This window comes from Tachypleus tridentatus, chromosome 5 (genome assembly GCF_004210375.1).
Source record: "Tachypleus tridentatus isolate NWPU-2018 chromosome 5, ASM421037v1, whole genome shotgun sequence".
Taxonomy (NCBI): Eukaryota; Metazoa; Arthropoda; class Merostomata; order Xiphosura; family Limulidae; genus Tachypleus; species Tachypleus tridentatus.
The window spans coordinates 6,843,177-6,865,598 of record NC_134829.1 but is presented as its reverse complement, the minus strand read 5'-3'; the positions used below and the strand labels follow the sequence as shown (position 1 = coordinate 6,865,598).

Sequence of the window (22,422 nt, the reverse complement as noted above, 5' to 3'; positions counted from 1 at the left end):
CACAGATATCGATTAATGGTTTTCAGCGTTAAATGCTACTTGAGGCCTTACATGAGTTTATTGTACAACATATGAAATGGTAACATCTGAATTTGTTTTTAATATTCGTGCAAAGCGACACAATGTTTGTCTGCACTAGCCGTCCCTAATTTTGCATCCGCCAACTCTTATACTATTTTACCAACGAATAGTGGGGTTAAAAGTGACATTATAATACCCCTAAAGTTGAAAGGTCAAGCATGTCTGGTGTGAAGGGGATTCGAGCCCCCGACCCTCAGAGTGCAATATAATAGTGGGTATTTATCGTTAGTCTTACAACATATAATAATGTGCATATATATATCACAGTCTTTGTTTGTTTGTTTTGGAATTTCGCACAAAGAAACTCGAGGGCTATCTGTGCTAGCCGTCTGTAAGTTAGCAGTGTAAGACTAGAGGGAAGACAGCTAGTCATCACCACCCACCGCCAACTCTTGGGCTAGTCTTTTACTACCGAATAGTGGGATTGACCGTCAAATTATAACGCCCCCACAGCTGTTTGGCGCGAACCCGCGACCCTCAGATTACGAAGCGCACGCCTTAACGCGCTAGGCCATGCCGGGCCCATATCACAGTCACAGCTCTGAATTGTTGAACGCAATTTTGCGGCAACAGAATACGAACCACTAACCATCAAAGTCACATTCTTGACATGCTAGCTATTTTACAGAAACAAGTGACAAGAGGTGTTCATCAAAGAGAACAAACAATTATACTGGAAACTTTCAGAAAAAAAGCATACTTTCTTCGTTAAATACGCTCGCAACTTATCTATCAAAACTTGCTCATTTGAATTCAATGCATTACGTTGTGTATACGCAGTATTTGTAGTTAAATTGTCTCAAAATTTAAGGCCCGGCATGGCCAAGCGTGCTAAGGCGTGTGACTCGTAATCTGAGGGTCGCGGGTTCGCATCCCCATCGCACCAAACATGCTCGCCCTTTCAGCCATGGGGGCGTTATAATATGACGGTTAATCTCACTATTCGTTGGTAAAAGAGTAGCCCAAGTAGCTGTCTTACACTGCTAAATTAGGGACGGCTAGCATAGATAGCCTTAGAGTAGCTTTGTGCGAAAAACAAACATCGTCTCAAAATTTAATCTCATAGTAATAAATTTTCAAATTTATTAGAAATCACATACATGCTTTGCACAAATGGTACGCTAATTTCTTCAGTTATAGCAGTGGCCTGACCATTCCAAAATTGCTCCCTAGGGCATTTTATCAAATTACACATTTAATTGTTGATAATATTCTTTCTTTTTTCAAACAATGATTGTGTAAACACAGGGGTCGGAAACCTATGGGCCTCGAGCCGGATTCGGCCCTCAGTGCACCTAGTCCGTGGTAGTCCCATAAAAGAATTCAAGTTTGTAACTTAATGTGACCTTCCATCAGTTTACAGACATGACCTTTAACCCATGTGCGGAAAGAGGTTGCCGACCCCTGGTGTAACATAAAAATTCATCCTTGTTATTTATCAAAAGATTTCGCAATTACGAGTTCGTGATTAGCACGATACAATTTTAAACATCACAAAATGTGTTATTTAAACTTGATCAGTTTAACCCATTGAGTAGCACTTTATGACAGTTACAAATGTTGTAAAGGTTATCAGCGTTCATAAGCACCAATTAAGTAACGAACAACAAAAAACAAATATACCAAATAAAAAGTTACCATGACTAGTTTCTTTGTGCCCTTGAAGATGACGTGTGTATCGTCAAAACTAGTTTTAATAATAGATTTCACAGTTTCCAAACCTATTTTCATTACTTAATCTGTGTTTTTTAGAGCTGTTAATCTTTACAACATGATTATTTTAACAAATATCAGTTCAAATGCTTGTACGTTATATTACAGTCGAATGCAATTACTGAAAAACTGGAACATAGATACTGTAGTTAAGTTAACCGAGCGTTACCAAAACTGGATTGATGATAATATTTTTAATAATTTGAAAGATTATACTAATAGCAAAACATTTTCTAAGTCTAGTGACAGGAAGGTGTTTAACTTTCTTCAAAATAATAAATAGCTCGTGGTGAAATAATTGCTCATGGTGAAATAAGACACAATATGAATCACATGAGATGTTACTTCTGACGAAAGCACGAAAAAGGGCGCTTTTGATATGAACAAAATGTTCCGAAACCAAAACCATATGCGTTTGATTCTAAAGCGTAAAACGTCTAAATGTATCCCGATATTAGTGTATTATACTATCAGTATTGTGTTTGAATGGTTAATGTCGTCAAAGTTAGGTAATTGTACTTTTATCTAATAATTGATCACATATTAGATGATGGTTTCATACTCGTACAGAATGGAGGAATAACTGGAATTTTCTGAAGAGCTTGAGATATCGTGGGCAATATAAAACATCAATTAAGGTATAGTGCATTGAGACAATAACTTAATAACTGAAGTCGGTTAATTATTTGTAAGTATGTTAATTAGCGAATAAGTCTGGGAATTACTGAGAGGAATTTATTTCAGTTTTGTGTTTGTAGTGAACTACCAGAGATACAAACTCAAGTTGAAGGTTGTGTGCATTTTGTATAGCCAAGGGTTTAACAACTAAGTAAACTTGTTAAGTTAGGCCTGTCCCTAGTAATCGTGATAGTAGTATAAGTTAGTTATATAACTTTGGTGTTTTTAAGGGTGACATGGAACCTGTGTATCTATCTAAGCTACAAAAATATATCAAGACCAGATCTTAATGCTTAAATAAATTTCAAGCCTTAGTTAAACTTCCTTCTGTTGCATCATTGAATGTACATCTGGAGGCAAGTAATTCCAATAGCTGATTACACTGTTAGAAAACTAAACCTATTGTGACTTGAAATGATTTCTATCTTTTAGAATTTATATTTATCTTGTACTCACTGTTAATGTTTACATGAAGAAAGATGCTTCATTAACATTGTCAGTTCATATAACAATATCTCATGTCTCTTGTAGCTTTCTGGCTTTTGAAGTGAAAACAGTTACAGAGATCTATACCTGTTTTTTTATGACAAATTTTTTATCTCGGGTATCATATTAGTGCTACTAGTAGTTCTCTTCTGAACCATTTTCAACAGTTCATTTCTTTCTTTCTTTTTTGAGGTAAGAAGCCCAGTAGTACACAGTACTCTAGGTGAGGTTCAAACACTTGAAACCTATACAATTAAATTATATCTCTAAATAAAACCTAAAATCTTGTGATAGTATGGTTGTTTGACTTTAGACATTGAAAAGCCAGAGCACCAATATACTTTTATTTCATTATACATTTAGAGCTATTGCCATCAAAAACTATACTTATTGTATAAATTATAAGATATCACATGCTTTACCTTGCAGTTAGTATAATTAAAAACCATCTGCCATTTATATGACAAATTCAATAAAGCAGCAGCCTCTTCACAGCCAGTAACATCTGATACCTTGATCATGAACCACAATAGAGATAGCAAAGAACCATACAAAACTCTAGTAGAATGTTTCGATAAAAGGTGTCTTTAACAGTAAAGTTTCAGTTCAAACAATACTATTGACTGTTAGGCTGTATAAATATAAAAATGAACAAAAAACATGCATGTTAGACATACAAGGAAAAAAATATGCCTGAAATGGTTATTTGTAATAATTGTTATTCTCCAGCCAGCCTCAAGAAAAATTGCTTGGTATATTGCACCCAAACCTTTTGTAGAATAATAAATAAAGCACTGGGGATTATTGAAAATCCAGTCTGTTTCTTCTACACTTTATGTAAAATGAGAAACATTATGATCAGTTGAACTTTCTTAATCTGCTGTTTCCTTACAAAGCTTAATTAAAAGGTGAAATGGGAATTATCAGCGAGTAACAGATTAACATTAGAAGACTGTAACATGTAGATACTTTGTGGTTTGTACACTACACAACTGGTGTTTTTAGGCAGCCAACCTCTTTATCATGTATAAGTACAAATATAATGATTTATTACACAAGTTCATAGAATGATTCCTTTAAAAGGCACAAAGGTTTATTTAAAATGATGTTCTAGATGTAAATGTTTAACTTGAAAAGACTGATTTTTCCATTTGTATATTTTATGTCCTCAGTGGATGTTGTGCTTTAGAATTGGAATACCTTTTTTATCCATTGCTGAGCATTATATGTAGAGAATTTAGTTACACAGAAACTATAATTTAAATGGTATATTTTAAAACTCGTTTCCATGACAATCTCCACAGTATTGCCAGTACCATAAAAGGTTTTTCCAGAGGTCACATGATTGTGAAATAGTTAATTTTAAACAATTTTTAAATGTTGAGAAAAGCACATTGTGACAAACTTATCAGTGTGACTCTTTCTCTTGTAACACTCCTTTACATGCTTGATACAGTGTATCCATTACAATATTGAACATTTTTTATGTAATCTGATTTTTTAAAAATAATTTCCAGTACTTAAGAAGATGCAAGCCTCAAATGACAACTTCAATCCTCAAAGTTTTCCTGAGAAACGTAAATATAAAGCTCAACTTGCATGTATTTTATTTGCACTTCTGGTGTTTTTTCTATGGCTAAGCATCAGTTTTGAAAAAAAAACGGAAATTAAAGAGGCTGCTGTGCTCACTGAAAGAAGTAAGTCACTTTTACCTGGTTTTAAAAGTTATGAACATTATAAGTATCTGATGTTGGTATATATGTAAACAGTACGTGTGTGTTTTTATAACAAGTCACTGGACAGATGTGTGTAAAGTAATAAATATCTGATGTTGGTACACATGTGAACAGTACGTGTGTGTTTTTATAACAAGTCACTGGACAGATGTGTGTAAAGTAATAAATATCTGATGTTGGTATATATGTAAACATTACGTGTGTGTTTTTATAACAAGTCACTGGACAGATGTGTGTAAAGTAATAAATATCTGATGTTGATATATATGTAAACAGCACCTGTGTGTTTTTATAACAAGTCACTGGACAGATGTGTGTGAAGTAATAAATATCTGATGTTGGTATATATGTAAACAGCACGCGTGTGTGTTTTTATAACAAGTCACTGGACAGATGTGTGTGAAGTAATAAATATCTGATGTTGGTATATATGTAAACAGTACGTGTGTGTTTTTATAACAAGTCACTGGACAGATGTGTGTAAAGTAATAAATATCTGATGTTGGTATATATGTAAACAGCACCTGTGTGTTTTTTATAACAAGTCACTGGACAGATGTGTGTAAAGTAATAAATATCTGATGTTGGTATATATGTAAACAGTGCGTGTGTTTTTTATAACAAGTCACTGGACAGATGTGTGTAAAGTAATAAATATCTGATGTTGGTATATATGTAAACAGTACGTGTGTGTTTTTATAACAAGTCACTGGACAGATGTGTGTAAAGTAATAAATATCTGATGTTGGTATATATGTAAACAGTACGTGTGTGTTTTTATAACAAGTCACTGGACAGATGTGTGTAAAGTAATAAATATCTGATGTTGGTATATATGTAAACAGTACGTGTGTTTTTATAACAAGTCACTGGACAGATGTGTGTAAAGTAATAAATATCTGATGTTGGTATATATGTAAACAGTACGTGTGTTTTTATAACAAGTCACTGGACAGATGTGTGTAAAGTAATAAATATCTGATGTTGGTATATATGTAAACAGTACGTGTGTGTTTTTTATAACAAGTCACTGGACAGATGTGTGTAAAGTAATAAATATCTGATGTTGGTATATATGTAAACAGTGCGTGTGTGTTTTTTATAACAAGTCACTGGACAGATGTGTGTAAAGTAATAAATATCTGATGTTGGTATATATGTAAACAGTATATATGTGTGTTTTTTATAACAAGTCACTGGACAGATGTGTGTAAAGTAATAAATATCTGATGTTGGTATATATGTAAACAGTACGTGTGTGTTTTTATAACAAGTCACTGGACAGATGTGTGTAAAGTAATAAATATCTGATGTTGGTATATATGTAAACAGTATGTGTGTGTTTTTATAACAAGTCACTGGACAGATGTGTGTAAAGTAATAAATATCTGATGTTGGTATATATGTAAACAGTATGTGTGTGTTTTTATAACAAGTCACTGGACAGATGTGTGTAGAGTAATATTTGTAACTGAATTGATAAAAATAGAAAATACTGATGTATACATATACAGTGGAATTACATGTTGAGAAAAATCTATTGTTTTATTATGTTGAAAGTTTGAATGAAAAATGTAATGGATTAAATATTATATTAATTATAATTTGTAGAGAATCAGATATATTAATATGATAACTTGGTTTGTTATGCAATGAAATGTGGGATAATCTTAGAACCAGATGTTTATGTATATATAGGCTTGTAACAGAATGTTGCCACATTGATATGTGTAAAGAATTAGAATGTAAATCCATTGTTACATTGCCTTAGTCAGTTAATAAATCTGTGATATATAAATAGAATTACTGATTAGATTTAATCTTTTCAGTGAGTCTGATTTAAATATCAGTCAAAATGACATAAAAAGTGATATCTCTGTGAAAAGCATACCTTATTCAGTTATCTGTTAGTACTTAAAGAAATGTAGTAGATTCATTATAATTTGAAAATATATGAACAAATCAGTTTAATGTACAACATTATAAATTTAAGCACATTATGGGATAAATAGCATCATTTTCTCTGTAAATGCTGGTGAATTAAAATATTTCACATTTTTTGAGTGACTTTTTGTTTTGTCAATTAATCATATAAGTTTAGTTTTTAAAACAAGCCAAGGAATGTGTTGGAACAACACGTATGTGTGTTAAAAACTAGGATAATATGTTTATTTCATATATATATTAATTTTGTCCATATTAGGCAGTTTATTTTTAAATATGTTAACACTAACAGACAGTTTTATTTTAATCTATGTTGTATAAATTATTAGTGACGTTATAATTTTTTGAAGATAATTTTGAATCACTTGAATTTCTCGTGTATTTGAATTCCTCCTGAAATACAGTATTTCTTTTTCCTTCTTTTCCAGTTGTACATGCTACGATGCTTATCAGTATCATAACTTTGGCAGAGTGTTTTTACAGAATTTTCCTTCTCATTGAGGAGATTTGGCATCTTAAAACTAGACACAAGAACAGTTATAAACTCATGATTTGCTTTGTGTTCAATGGTAACAAGAAAATATATTTGGTGATGGTTGTAAATATGCTGGTTTCAGTAACAGTGAGTATATCGTTACTTGTTTTGTATGTAGTGGTAATGAATGAATATATCTATTGGTTGTAAATAAGCTGGTTTCAGAAACAGTGAGTATATCGTTACTTGTTTTGCATGTAGTGGTAAAGAACGAATATATCTATTGGTTGTAAATATGCTGGTTTCAGTAACAGTGAGTATATCGTTACTTGTTTTGTATGTAGTAGTAATGAACGAATATATCTGTTGGTTGTAAATGGACTGGTCTATTTGTCTGATCTCTTAATCACCATAAAAAGTAGAAATAAATATAAATCACACCTTTTTCATTTTAGAATGACTACATATTATAACAGAAAAACAGACATTTAGACTGACTAACTTTAAATCTTATAACAGAGTCCATTTATATATATTTTATATTGATCTTTAGTCAGGCTTGGCCAACAGTACAGAAGTTACAATGATATGGTGTATGTACACACTATCCAGTAATATAAAACTGACCTTTAGTCTTTACAAAGTGACTTGACTTAGCTATGCTTTAGTAGACTGGTATTTTGTAAATATTATATTATATATTATTACTATTTACAAATGAGTTCTAAAACATTCTTTAAATAAAAAAGTACTGTTTTATATTTTATGAAGAAATAAGCAAACAGTTATCTTCTCCAGTTACGACCTTTGAACTCATTTGCTGCTTATTCTAGGTTGCGAAAACCTTATAAAATTTCACCCTTGGAGGATCTTAAACGAAATAATTTTTTCATGTGCATTTGAAATATACATACACACATTTATGAAATAACCCAAAACTATAAATTACTGATAGCATAGAATTCCAATAATATTTATCAATCTCTCGAAGTAAGCCGTATTTGAGTTAATAAAAAGTATGAAAATTTGAGCAGACTGCACACTCAACTTACAACTTTGATGTTTTGTATGATAAGAATGAGATGAACCTGCTGAAAAATCCATTAGGGGGACACCCTGAACTTTTGATTGGTTACTGATATGTCATACACAGAAGTGTATATAAGGAAGCATTTCTAAAAATGGAAAGATGTGAGTGGACAACTGTGTCTGGTTCTGTTTATGAGTGATATCTGAAAATGGAAAGATGTGAGTGAACAACTGTGTCTGGTTCTGTTTATGAGTGATATTTAAAAATGGAAAGATGTCAGTGGACAACTGTGTCTGGTTCTGTTTATGAGTGATATCTAAAAATGGAAAGATGTCAGTGGACAACTGTGTCTGGTTCTGTGTATGAGTGATATCTCAACAAATGGTAAATATATGAAGTTCTTATATTATATTCTAACATGTTAATGTCAGTAATTTGAATTCTTAATTTGAACGGAACTATAGACTTGGTATTTTGACATCACAAATATCTAATTTGAACCAGTGCTGCATTCAACATACCATGTGATTCACTAAAATCAATGTTTAGGTGTATTTTTTGATATATACTTTTAAAATAAGAAATTAAATAATGTATGTGTCAAATTTTGAATTATATTTATAATTCTATGCCAAACTTAATAACATAAATTCATAAAATAGTAGTTCAATAATGTTTTGAGTGTGAGCCAACAAATGTGGTGACATGCTCTTTGATCCAGTTCATAGGAAGATCTGTAACTGTAGGCTTAGTTCCCTTTAATTGACAACAGAAGAGAAAGATTATTGACAGCAAAGAATATGATTATTCCCACTAAAACACACACATAGGAAGTAAGTTAACTAGGATTACATAAAATGAATTAACACATAAATATTTCCACAATTCACAAAGAAAAGAAACATTTACTAAAACTACAGCTAAAACTCTTGAATTTATTTTCTCTACTGTTACTTGAAAATTAAATCTTTCTGTATCCTATATTATCAAAACTATATAGCCTACTTTAAAAGCCATGTTTTAATTGATGTTACTAAATCATTAAAGTACATTTATGTAACACTTTAACAAGGTTTCAATCATAGCCTGCACAGAAAATAAGGGAAATGCTTGAAAACATTAAATAGCGCATTCTTAAAGAGTGATAAGTTGTTTGTAAAATAAATTTATTGTTTGAGGTGGTAAGAAATATTCAAAATAAAAAGTTGACAAGCAGGTTGTTTTTTATGTCTAAAACATAAATGGAGACATTTATGCAGAAATTGGAATATGAATGTTTTAATTTTTCTTCGTAAATTACACAAAACAAATATCAGAAAATATGAATTCAAAAATATTCATTCAGTTAAATTTTTGAAGTACAGTTAGAATTACTATATAAAATTATATTTAAAACTTGTGTGAAAACATTTGTGTGGTGGGGAAAAATAAGAAAAGTTCCTGTCTTGAAACTTGAGTTTCTTTTTTATTCCTAAATTTCTTACGTGAAAATGTATTGTATACTAAATGCAGCTACACTGTTTAAGAGTTTTAAAAAGATTGATGGTTTATATATCTATACTCATCTTTGGTACCAATACCCTGCACTCATTATGTTTGGTGTTTTGAAATTTCTTTTATGCATCTTTATGTAAAAACTGGTCTTTTTTTTTTTTTTTTTTTTCCTTTTTGCCCTATGTTATATATGAAAAGTGGATTTCCATAAATATTAATATAATTCAGTGACAAGTGAATAACAGATTGGCCTTGATATTTGTTTGTTTAAAACTGTAAACACTGTTTTGTACAATTCAGTATTGTTTTAATTATGTGTTTACTACAATGATGGTGCCTAAAGCACTGAATCTGTAAATTTTTGCAGCTACTTAAACACTTTGTGGCAAATCAAGGGAAATGAACAAGTGTATGTGATTTTATATGTTTGGGAACTGAGTATTTAGCCAAAGTGAAAACGTAGTATTTCTTTTTGTAATTTTATATATTTGGGAACTGAGTATTTAGCCAAAGTGAAAACCTAGTATTTCTTGGTATTCTTCAAGTAGCCAACTTTTATTGAAAACAGAATGACAGCAATTTATTCAATAAAGTAAAACATTCATTATTTATAATTTTATCCAATAGATTTTGAAAATCATTAAGCAATGAATAAGAATAAATCTAGAAAGTTTATTCAGATGTTATTGTGTTAATAGAAACAGATGTTATTTAGATGTTATTGTGTTAATAGAAATAGCAGTGATTAGCTTCTTGACACCAGCAGCAGCAATGTTTCACTGTTACAGTTATATATAATATCAGTTAGGCCTGACTGGTACAACATGAATAACCCATCAAGTAGTTTTGCAATCACCAACAAATGGAACAATAAAGAAACCAGTTTTTAAAAGTTAGCTGTGTAACATCGTAAACATATTTTCATTACTTTTTACATGAAAGAAAAACCTTTCACAATGATAATATAATATTTGGTACCAGAAATTGTTGACCGTGTATTTCTGAAGTAAGTGTACTATGTCAAAGGTAAAACAGTAAATATTACAACTGGGTCCTCAACCAAGTTCTAAATACAACCTTTTTATATCTGTTGAAATGTTGTATTGAAAACAATGAAACAAGTAATTAAAATAACCTTTTAAATAAATGAAGGAATGGTTAATATTAATTCTTCAAAAACAATGAAAGCAAGATAGGAGGGATGACACTCATGTAGTCCTGAACATAAAGTTAATATATAGCAGTTGGGCTGTGTTATTATGTAAGTACCATTACTACTGCCTTGTTTGTGTTTGAAGGGTTGATATTAATCATTTATATATTTATTTTCTTAAAATTATTTTATGTGTTTGTTTATGTAATATTTGTATACACTGTATATGATAAGAATAGTCAGGTCATAACCCCCAGGATGTAATCCACAGTTTCAGCACTATTTCTGTTAATATGACTGGTGTGAAAACAAAAACAGACATTTAAGATTGTGAAATTACAAAGTAATAAATATTTATATTTGAAAAAAAATCAGTATTTGTGAATTGGATGACTGTTTCCAAGTTTTTTAAAATAGTTGTTATTTATCAAGTCTCATATCAGTTGCATTTACGTTTATTTTGGGCATGAACAGTATGCTTTTCTCATAAGAAATTCAATTTCTAAACAATAAATAAATGGTATTTTGACAAGCTTATGTTGTAAGGTTCCTCAAGTCCACATACACACATTGTTAGAATGTGTGGAAAAAAAGTTGAAACATAAAAGTGTACAAGGCATTGATATATGTTTTGGCCTAGACACATGTTAGTAACTAGCTAAGGCATTAAGTGGATTGTTGTACACTCCAGTTGTAATGATTTAAGAAAAACCTAGTTTTTAAATCCCTCCCACACTTGCTTATTGAACATTAATACAGTTTTAAATTCCTCCCACACTTGCTTATTGAACATTAATACAGGTGTTAATATCTGTAAAAATAAAGAAAAGGTGGAATGCAGTCCAGACTCTATGAATCCTTCATTTTCGATTCATGCTTGCATATATGACATAAAATGATACAAATATATAATGATAATATTAGAAACACAGTGTAAAGAAACAGTAAATTTATCCTTTATTTAATGTTTATGTAGCCAGAGAGTTGGTGGTAGTTGTTATGAACTAGTTAATTGCTTTCCTTTTATTCAGCAGCTGAAAATTAGTGACACAGAGATACTACTAGTAGCACTTTAACAATAAAGACAGGACAGGCAAGCTTATTTGCAAAAAGAATCAGAACTTTGTACTCTCAAATCCCAATGTGTGTGTGATTAACACAACATGTAATGGTAATATTGCTTGTATAGTTGGAATAGTCGTAATTAGTAACAAGTAGAATCACTACTTTTGATCACTGGATTGGAAATTTAGTTATTCTGTTTAGGAAACACCATTTGATATAATTACTGCTTATATGTTCTCAGATCATCTGATGCTTTCAGGAAACATTGGCATTTGAAATGCAGTTACTTGGTTGAAAGCACATCATTCCAGTATGGAGAGTCTTTCTCAGTGGACCCCAAACTTAGTCAAATCTCTTATTGTTTTGTAATGTACATAAGACGAGAGGTAAAGTACCTACTGTGGATATTATTGTATATTTAATTTACTTTATCAACAAAGTCTCTCTGTTGTGGGATCTTGGTAGCTATAAAACCATATCATACAGTTTGGTACCAAACACAGAATTTTTAAGTTTGTTTTCATGAGCATGAATTTGCATATTTTGAACTTTGAAGTAACTTTTTTATATTCAATTATATCAGATGAATCTGCTTCTTTACATTCTGCTTTCTGACCATAGACATTGCTCAGAGCAGTGATAACCACTTTGACAGAGGTTCAGTATATTCATGACAAGAGACATAAAGCTCTTAATGAATTCTTTTTGCCTGATATTAAACCACAAATGTTGCAGACTCAAGTGAAAAGATACAAATAAATTTTCAAAAATAATTAAAAACTTGAAACATTTTTTTTTGTGAATTATCTGTTAATATAACATGTCAGGCTTAAGTTAAAGCACAAGCTTCTTGTTTTTCTCAAATCACCTAACAGCATGTATTTAATTCTTTTTTCTGTATAGTTACTGATGAATAATTCAACTCTCTATTGGTCAGTCTTTATGGAAAATTTTGACAGCTATTGTGCTCTGTTGATCATAATGTCAGTTGTCTTTCAATTTAAGGTGAGTTTAGTCACTCTTATATTTCTTTTGATTTGTTTAAGCCTGTTGAAATGAAGCTTCCAATACAGTACTTTTCTCCTCTCACAAGGTTAACTATTCACTTTCAATGCTCCACTTTGTACATACTAACTTTGTCTTTATACATGTCACCAATCTTCTGCTTCCTCCTGTGTCTCTCATGTAAATCATCACGTGTCACATCTTCATCAGTAGGAGCACAGTATACATGTGACACATGTGACTTCATTTATATCTGTCTATTGAGACATCAATTTTTGTTTCATACTGTTTGGGTTTGGATGTAATCTTTTGTTTGTTTATTGCTGTACATGGGACTTTGTTTTTCTTCATGAAGTGGTTATTTTTTCAGATTTGTTTGGTTTATTCATGTCGGTTTCTACATTTCTTTTCATCAGTTCATTCAAGTCACTTTATTTCTGCACTTGAGTTTAGTACAACCTTTCTGTGCCACTAATTCCTTACCACTCTGAGGGTGGGTAACATCTGTGACTGGCTTTCTTCCTGGGCCTCAGGTGTGTGAGACTGTGTCAGCATGTTTACTGAAACTGCTGTGTTTTAGCTGTTTGATTAGGATTTTGATATGTTGTTCTGCCTCCAGAGTTTGCTCATTATTTCCATTTCCAAATCGGGAAATCTCCAAGGCCTAATTTGGTCTTAATGGATTGTATGCTTCACGTTTGTGATGTTTTATCTTCCCAACTTTTGTTTTTATCCTTCCTCTGATGTTTGGGTTCTTGCTTATCTATTGCAGTTATGTGAGGGAATTAGCATATTGTGTCCTCAAGGACTTCTGATTAATTTGCCTTTTTTCTTACATTGTTTTGTCTATTCAACTTTAGGTCAAAAGTTATTAGCTTATTTTTACTTATTTGGGGATAGCTCCTGAATCATGGGTCCATTTTCTTGGCTTTGGTGTTTTTTATTTGGTTTATTGTTGTTGGAAAATTGTCAGTTGTGACACAATATTGGCTTGAGTTCCACTACTTTAACCTCCATTTCTCTTAGGAGTTTATGTATGGCCCTCAATTCTGGGATGTTTACACCCTTGTGCAAATTAATTGAAACAAGACAGAAAATTACGATTTTTTCAATTTTTTGCATTTTATTTCTGAGAATCCAAAAATTTCTTACAAATTAATACATGATATGACTGCCTTTATTTTTCAGAAGATCATTAATCCTCTTTGGCATTGAGTCCACGAGTTGACTGCAATCTTTACTAATTTTTGGATCGAGGTACCACACCTCAATTATGGTCTCGGTTAGCTTATCTTTCATAGTACAGTCTTTTCTCCGAAGTCTTTCTTTACAAATTGCCCAAAGATTTTCAATAGGATTTAAGTTCAGAGAGTTTCCAGGGCAATCCAGCACCTTTGTTTGCATTGTAGTCATAAAATTCTTCACAAGTTCTGATGTGTGGCATGGAGCCAGATCCATCTGGAAATCTCTTCTCTGCAAAACTTGATATACTGTGGTCCTTGCATCATACCTTCTACAATATGTAAGCCTCTGTTGCCATAGTAGCTGAAAAAGTCCCAAAACATCTTCTTCAAGGGTTGTTTTACAAACTGATTGATGTGAGATTCTTGGAGTTTCTCACCTGGAGATCTGCAAACATGCAGACTTCTTTGACTTCTTTTTGGATTGGTCTCCTTGCCTTTCCAATGCAATTTCGAATGATGTAATGTTCCTCAAAATTTTGTCATATATCCCAAAAAAAGATCAACAGTACTGCAAAACACAGCTAATGATGCCATCTGTGTAAAAAAATGACTATTAAAGGAAATCAGTGGGTCCAGCGAGCATACACTGGCTGCCATGCTGAAAATATTGTAAAATGATCATTTGTTTCAATTAATTTACACAAGGGTGTATGTACTGATACTTTCCTGGTTCTTATTGAGCATTGGGAAATATTGGTTCACCAACATTCTATGTTTCCACATACTGTAGCCCATTGTTTTCTGTCAGAGCCTAATATGCCTCGAAGACCCATTTCTTTCCCTGCCTGTGGTTTCTCCTTCCCCATTTTATTCCCTTCTTCTTGAGATTCAATGATTTCTTTGCATCTGTGAGAAGCAGATTGATTATTGTGTTTGTAGTGAACAGTCATACCTGTGTCCCATACTTCAGGGGCTCTTATTTCTGCCTTTTGTTGTGAACAGTCATACCTGTTTCCCATACTTTAGGGACTCTTATTTCTGCCTTTTGTAGTGAACAGTCATACCTGTTTCCCATACTTTAGGGGCTCTTATTTCTGCCTTTTGTAGTAAACAGTCATACCTGTTTCCCATACTTTAGGGACTCTTATTTCTGCCTTTTGTAGTGAACAGTCATACCTGTTTCCCATACTTTAGGGGTTCTTATTTCTGCCTTTTGTAGTGAACAGTCATACCTGTTTCCCATACTTTAGGGGCTCTTATTTCCACCTTTTGTAGCGAACAGTCATACTTGTTTCCCATACTTTAGGGGCTCTTATTTCTGCCTTTTCTTTGTCCTCCAGAAAACCAGATATTGATGGCCTTTAATTGGTATCCTTATTCTCAACTTTTTCATTTCACTTCCCTGGTTCATTATGGATTTGTTTTTTCACCCTGAGGTTGGTAGCTCTTCTGAGTTGTGGATCTCATTAACAGCTATCTGATTGTCCTTTTCTTTGGTTAGTTCTTCTTGTGGTAGTCTAACAATTTGGACTCTTCTCTTTGAATCGTTGTAGTTCCTCACATGTTTTGTCAGATTACTTGGACTTTTTTTTCTGGAACCACACACGTCACATTTGTGTTATTGTGTATCATGTGCAAACTGCTTTCAATCTGGTTATGGATAATTTTTTGTGTCCCAACCTGATATATCCAATGGAGTGAACATTAAATCTCTTGTACAGGGTGTTTGGAAAATAACTGTGCAGTTTTTTAATCATATTTTCTTGTGTCTGTTCGTGCATTATTTCTAGATACTTCTATCAGTTGGATTGGTTCATTTTAGTGAACCAACATACCTTTGATTTATATCTGTTTGAACCCCTTCCTAGTGTTTCATGTTTCATCTTTTTTTCAGACACATTTTGTATTCTTTTCTTTTGCAGACTGTGACAGTTGTATTTGTGTTTTATGTAACTTGTATCACCACACATGTTTTCTCCTTTATATGGACTATTCTCTTTTCCTTGAAACTTCAGTGGCTCAGGTTGGCTGTTTCCCCCTTTTTTCCTGTTTTCTTTCCTTCCAATTCCAATCTTTACCATTGGCTAGATCTTGATATGCTTCTTGTCCAGTTAGGGTTTTTTGTTCTTATATTTTATATTAGTCTCTTCTAGGGTACTTATTCATTACTCTTGATCTTCTGGCTATCTTCTTCATGTTATCGTCTTTCACATTTTAACCTTACTACAAGGATCCATCTTATGGTTGGTTCTATGGGCCTATTCCTTTTTACTCTCTTACTCTGGCATTTGGTTCCAGTTGTCATTCATAAAGATCTGTTACTGCTCTTTCCCTTGCTTCTTGTCTTAGTCATCCACTAGTGGAGATTCTGAACTCTGGCATGTGAACCATTCAAGTATGTTCATTTCTCATTATCTCTGTCATATCATATTTTCTCTTCATCAGAGTTATGTTTACCACCTGTGGATGTGATGTCAAACTGATACATTTTTGTTCATACTTTCTTTTTATCAGATGTTTTTCTTTACTTTTTGGCACATGGATCTTGCTCTGTAGCAAGAAATGCCTGGTGAAGTATTATTTGACTCAAAATTTGCACTGAACAGCCACACTGACTCATGCATTCTCTTCTATGGCTTTGCAGTCTTGCTTTTGAGATAGGGATTTCACAAGATCATTTGTAAGGGAATGGCCTATTGATATTTTGCTTGGTAAACATGCCCATTCACTTTTATAGCACCCATGGACTTTGTGGGAAAAGCAGAAGGAGAAAGGTGCCCATCCCTGCTATACCTTGATTGAATAAATTGGTATGGTCTGCTTTTCAAAATAGGATTTTATGATCAGCCATTGCACTGTCTCAGGTGGTGATGTTCCTCTGGACTTTTCAATACATTTTACCCTCCTCCATCTTCTACTGGAGTTCAAGAGTTCTTACCATTAAGCAGTTCCAAGCTGCTGTTGTGGTTGACAATGGAGGCACACTCCTGAAGGGGCTCCAGAAATAGATGGCTATAACTACTCAATTGAGGGTATGACTGGTATTCTTGCTGATATAAATGATATGTGGCCTCCAGAGGAGTTGAACTGTCACCTTGCTGGATGGAATGGCTTTCTGATACTATTTAAATGATTAATAGAGCTAAGCTGTAGAAAATAAAGTTAATTCACTTTTTTAGACTGAGAGCCTACATTCTACAGCTGCTTTAATGTCATCACCTGTGACCTGGTGTTAGATTTCGGGTGAATGAATCAACTGAAGTCCTCACACAGGTTTTGGGTTGTCTGTCTGTGTTGTGGGAAGCAGATGTGGGATTATTCCAATTCTATTCTTGGTTATCCCTTGTTTTCTTCTCTTCTTACAGGAATGTTCTTACCATTTGGAAGGATCCAGCTTGTTTCATGGTTTATTGTATGCATTGTTTTGATACCAGGTATCCAGTTCCTAATATTGAGTCATACCCAGGATTCAGAGTGGGTTTCAACTCCCCAGCTTGGATTTTTGTTGAAGACAGTGTGATATCAGTACACCAAGAGGATATTTTGGATGTAGTTGACATACCAAGTATGATCTGTCATGCCATGCCTTAGCCATTCTGCATTCAGGGGCACATGCTTGTTTATCCACTTTTCTCATTGCAAGATTGTGTTACAATATCCTTCTTTGGCTAAGATCACTTTCCTACTACATTCTCTCCTACTCAGAGGTGCTCCTTCCATTTTCTGCTTTGATATTTTACTCATTCCATGTGTTGGCAAAGAGTGTATCCAGATAGAAGTTGTGTGGTTTCTCCTCTTCACATCCAACCCTCTCATTTATTGGAGGCATGCATGTCTGTTTTTTCCTTGCACCAGTCGAATCAATGCTAGCTGATCTTGTGAGAGGGGTGAAGTGTCCAATAGACACTGCTCTCTTCTCAAACTCTCCTCCCAACTTGTTTTCAGTGCTTTTGTTTTCTGCAAAATTTTGAAGTGATAGTTTGGAAGAAGCATATAGAGGGAATCACATGTGTCACAAGAGTATACTATGCTCCTGTTGGTGGAGAGGTGACACGTGACAATTTACATGAATGACACATTAGAATAATTTGATTCCAATAGAGGGAAGCAGAAGGCTTGTGGCATGTATAAAGAAAAATTTGTATATAGAGGGAAGCACTGAATGAGAACATTTCATGTTGTGAGAGGAGGGAAGTGCCCATCAGAAATACATTTTCAGTATAGGATAATTACAGCTTTAATTTTTGCTTATGCCACATGTAAAATGTAGACTAGAATTAGCAACTGTTTATTATATCAAAGTTTATGAAACTCTTTGGCATTGTAAACTATGTTGTTCAGCAGTGTATTTTTCATTCTGTACTTTGTGAAACTGATTGTATTAATAGAATGGACAGTGTTATATAGGCTTAGCAACTGTTCCTTATGTTAAACTGTTTGTATTGGCAGTACTGCCAGCATCAGATAAATTTAGCAGATGTTTATTGTTCCAAGGCTTCATGAAACTGTTCATGTTAATGGAATGGTCAGTGCCATCTAAGTTTAGTTACTATTTTTATTCTATAATTTATTTATGTATTTAAGTTAATAGAATTGACTTCATTGATTAGGCTTTTCAAGTCTGTTATCTGTGTTAAACTTCGTATGTGGTTTAATGACAAATATACATTCAATTAAAAACTCAAGTTTTTCAGACTTCTGGAAAACATTATCATCACTCTGGTAACTGAAAATAAAAATATTCTGAAGTTTCTCAGTTGGTAAAAGACATTAAAATGTTTTTTAAATTGGTTAAATGCAAGTGACTTGTACAAGACATTGTCCAAGTATGTTTAGTTTGATATTATAAACTGTATTCAAGTTTAAACATTTGTGATATATCTTTCAGTTTTAAACATTCATAATAACATGCTGTTAGTTTGAAGTGTCTGTCACTACATATGATGGCGAATTTTAAATATAATTTGTTTAGTTTGAAGTGTCTTTCACTATATGTGATGTTGAACTTTAAACATTCATCATTTTTACTTGTGATAGCATTTACTTGAGTGATAATTTAAGTGATTATCCTTTTTCATGCTTGTGGTTTAAGGTCTAACAGCGAGATGTTCATGAACTCGAAATATAATATGTAACACACACAAGTGCATACATACATACATAAACACATAACTACACACATGCATGCACCAAATAAAAATAAAATGTGTTTAAATTGATGGAATTATGTTAGGCAACTAACTAAACCATGAACAGAGGAAACATTTCAGAAATTATGTTTGAGGTATTCAGATTGCTAAAGGAATTGGTAGTTTTGATTTCTTGTCCATTTTGATACTTAATAAGGAGAATTACATAATTAGGGAACACGGATATAAATTCAGGAAGGTTAAGAGTCATCTTTAGTTAAGAAATCCTTTTTTTTCTAGCAAGGAATAAGTTTTCTTCAAATGTGGTGGTTGAATTTAATCTAAGGGAGAATTTGTTAAATGTTTGAGTGATGAGGGATAGTTCTGGGTGCACCCCCAGTGGCTCAACAGTACATCTGCAGACTTACAATGCTAAAAACTGGGTTTCAATACTCATGGTGGGCAGAGCACAGATAGCCCATTGTGTAGCTTTGTGCTTCATTCAAAACTAGTTCTGGGTACTTTATTTTAAAGTTTATGCTATTAGATGAGATGGTAGAGGAATAGGTCTCATGTTACTTGTAGATTATGTATATCATTTTGATAGATGGACATAAAGGGAAATTGATCTTGCCAAGGGGTTCCTACAAGTTAACAAGCAGGAAAAGTCAGTAAAATTATATATTTTGTTCAGTGAGATAAAGGAACATCTGGCAATTTCTTTTTATTAAAAGACAAACACTGGGAAATATTGAGCGAGTTTCACATGATTCATAGTTGAACATAGATTTTTGTTACACCAAAAAATTGCAGAAATGTTATTCTGGTACATTTAGTGACTTTGCAAACTCTCTGTAAACCTGAACATGACCTAAGAAGGTTGAAATGTTGTTCTCTACTTTTAAAAATGGTTTAGTACCCATTCCAGCTGTCAATTTTACTTCAAGTGAGTTTATCGTCATCACTGCCTGGTGTACAATTCCAAATGCTGGCTTTGGTTTGTGAAATGAATTCCTTCATTTCTTTCTGGTTCCTTGGCCTGAGGTAAAGAAAATGGAGACTCTCTCCCTGTCATGGTTCAGATGATCTAGTCTCAGTACTGCTGGTTTTAAACTGGAGTTGATTCACCAGTAATGGTCTGCCATTCTGTAGCCCCTGTACATCATTGGATGTGTCCAACTGTCTTTTAGAGGTGTTTCTTTTCCACCCATTTAGTGACATATTTTCATCACCAGGGCACAGCCTTCCTTTACACAGAAATGTTACACTCCATGGGTTCTCTTTAGAAACATTTTGAAGGGTGTTCATTTTGGTTCATTTTCCACACTGTGAGATTCTAGCTTTCATGTTGTCTTATCAAACGTTAACATTTTTGTACACTGAAAATACATTTCCAACAGTTGTGTTTATTATTTCTTACTTCTTGTGCTTATTTTATCCTTAATCTGAAAGTGAAGTTTGGGATCAAGAGTATAGAGGGAGTCAGTTACTGTAAGATGGGGATTTGTTACACTACTATCGATGGAAGGTTGTTTGTTGATGTGCTCAAAAGCTATTATAAGATGTGCAAACATTTTGAGGTAGGTGGAAGTGTGTGGTTAGTGGCAAGCAAACATTTGTGCATGCATAGAGGACAGTAGTTATCAAGAAAAGCTGTTGTGTGAGAGAGGATATTTATCAGAAATATATTTTCAGTACAGAAAAATTGTAACTTCTAGGTATGTATGTAGTCACAAGTAAAGTGTGCAAATCACTAACTTAAAGTTTATTCTTAAAATGAATCCATTTTAATTTTTAATATAAGAATTTCATAATAAGCTTACAATAATAGTTTTGAATCTCTTATTAAATTCAGTAAATTTCTTCAGAAATAACACCAACATAGGCAGCTGTGCTTCTTCTGTAACACTATATGCTTCACATCAACTTCTAATCATGCTTTTCATTTGAAAAAAATAATTGTGCTTAATAGATGAAGTTTAAGTGAGACTTATTGTCTGGACCTTGCAGGAGAGACATTGGTCTAGTTGTTCTCAACGTCATTCCGCTCAATGTGGATTCCTGTACGTAGTGAGGGGACCTCCCAGAGAAGGTTCTGTTCTTACAGTTTACCTACTCTGAGATCTGAACATCTACCTGCTTGTTTGCCGTGTGTGGTAACCTATGAAGGGAAGAAGAGAATCCTGGTGGTTGAAGGTCCAACTCCAACACATCACTTTGGCCTTGAATTCCTGTAAACGGGCAGTCTTGGGGTGGCCCCCCAGGATCAGTCAGCTAGTCCATTTGGGCCAGGGTCAACTGAGTATCAGCACAGAACATACACAATGGGTGTTGTGAACATTGTGTCTGACACTGGTGTTCGGTACAGTGCTCAAGAAACCCTGTTGTTGCTACAGTGTCCTTAAGGTAATGTAGTATAGTAAATAATGTAGTATTTGCCATTTGCAACTGTCTCTAAGGTATGCTTCCAAACTTTGATCCTTATCACAGCATCATACCTGGGTTGTGTTTTCCAACCACAGTGGACCACACTTTTAATAACAGAAAATCTGCCATTGTTCCTTTTAGTCTCCATATTCAGGCACAATTAGAAGAATTGGATTTCTCCTTGAATAACAATGCAGTTTCTTCAAATCAGCATCCTCAATTGTTACCTATCTTTGAGTCATCTGAGGAAAACAGATTCACCCGATTGGAAATATCTCTCTTTCTTTGCTGAGCATCTTTCATATGATTCATCCATTCCTGTATGTACAGATAGTTCCAAATCAGGTGACTCAGTGGGCTCAGCTGTGATTTGTGACAGTTCGATTGTGGCACACAGACTCCCCCTGCAGTTTCTGTTTTCACTGCATATGTCATTTCTTGCCCAAAATCATGTTGAACTTATGCAGCATACAACAAATTGTACAATTATATGGACTCACTCAGCTGTCTATTGGCCCTGGAATCATTCCATGATAGTCACCACCTTCTCATCAATATTGAAAACAAACTAGCCCATCTTTCTCTCTAATCTGTCTCTGTCCAATTCTTTTGGATACCAGGTCATGTTGGTATTTGTAGGAATGAGCTGGCCGACAGAGCAGCAAAGTTTGTCTGTTCTGAATCTATCATCTCAGTACCCATTCCATACATGGACTATGGTCCAGTTATTAAATCCAAACTGTACACCAGATGGCAGGCAACCTGGAAAGAGCAGCACAATAACAAGCTTTTTAAAATCAAACCTTCTCTAGGTCTTTGGCC

At 33.4% G+C, this 22,422-nt stretch overlaps 1 protein-coding gene across 5 annotated transcripts in view; it reads left to right on the top strand.

Moving 5' to 3' along the window:
• The first annotated feature begins 1,955 nt into the window (after positions 1–1,955).
• Positions 1,956–22,422, top strand: part of LOC143250425 (stimulator of interferon genes protein-like) — a 30,770-nt gene continuing 10,303 nt past the window's right edge. Inside the window, exons 1-5 of one of the 5 annotated variants that reach the window (XM_076500900.1) lie at positions 1,958–2,432; positions 4,476–4,655; positions 7,067–7,260; positions 12,115–12,241; positions 12,759–12,860. In XM_076500900.1, coding sequence (XP_076357015.1) covers positions 12,224–12,241; positions 12,759–12,860 — 120 coding nt within the window. In that variant the 5' untranslated portion in view covers positions 1,958–2,432; positions 4,476–4,655; positions 7,067–7,260; positions 12,115–12,223. Of the gene's footprint in view, positions 2,433–4,475; positions 4,656–7,066; positions 7,261–7,381; positions 7,427–12,096; positions 12,242–12,758; positions 12,861–22,422 lie in introns of those variants that run through there. The other 4 variants (XM_076500898.1, XM_076500899.1, XM_076500902.1 and 1 more) reach the window with 4 other exon arrangements.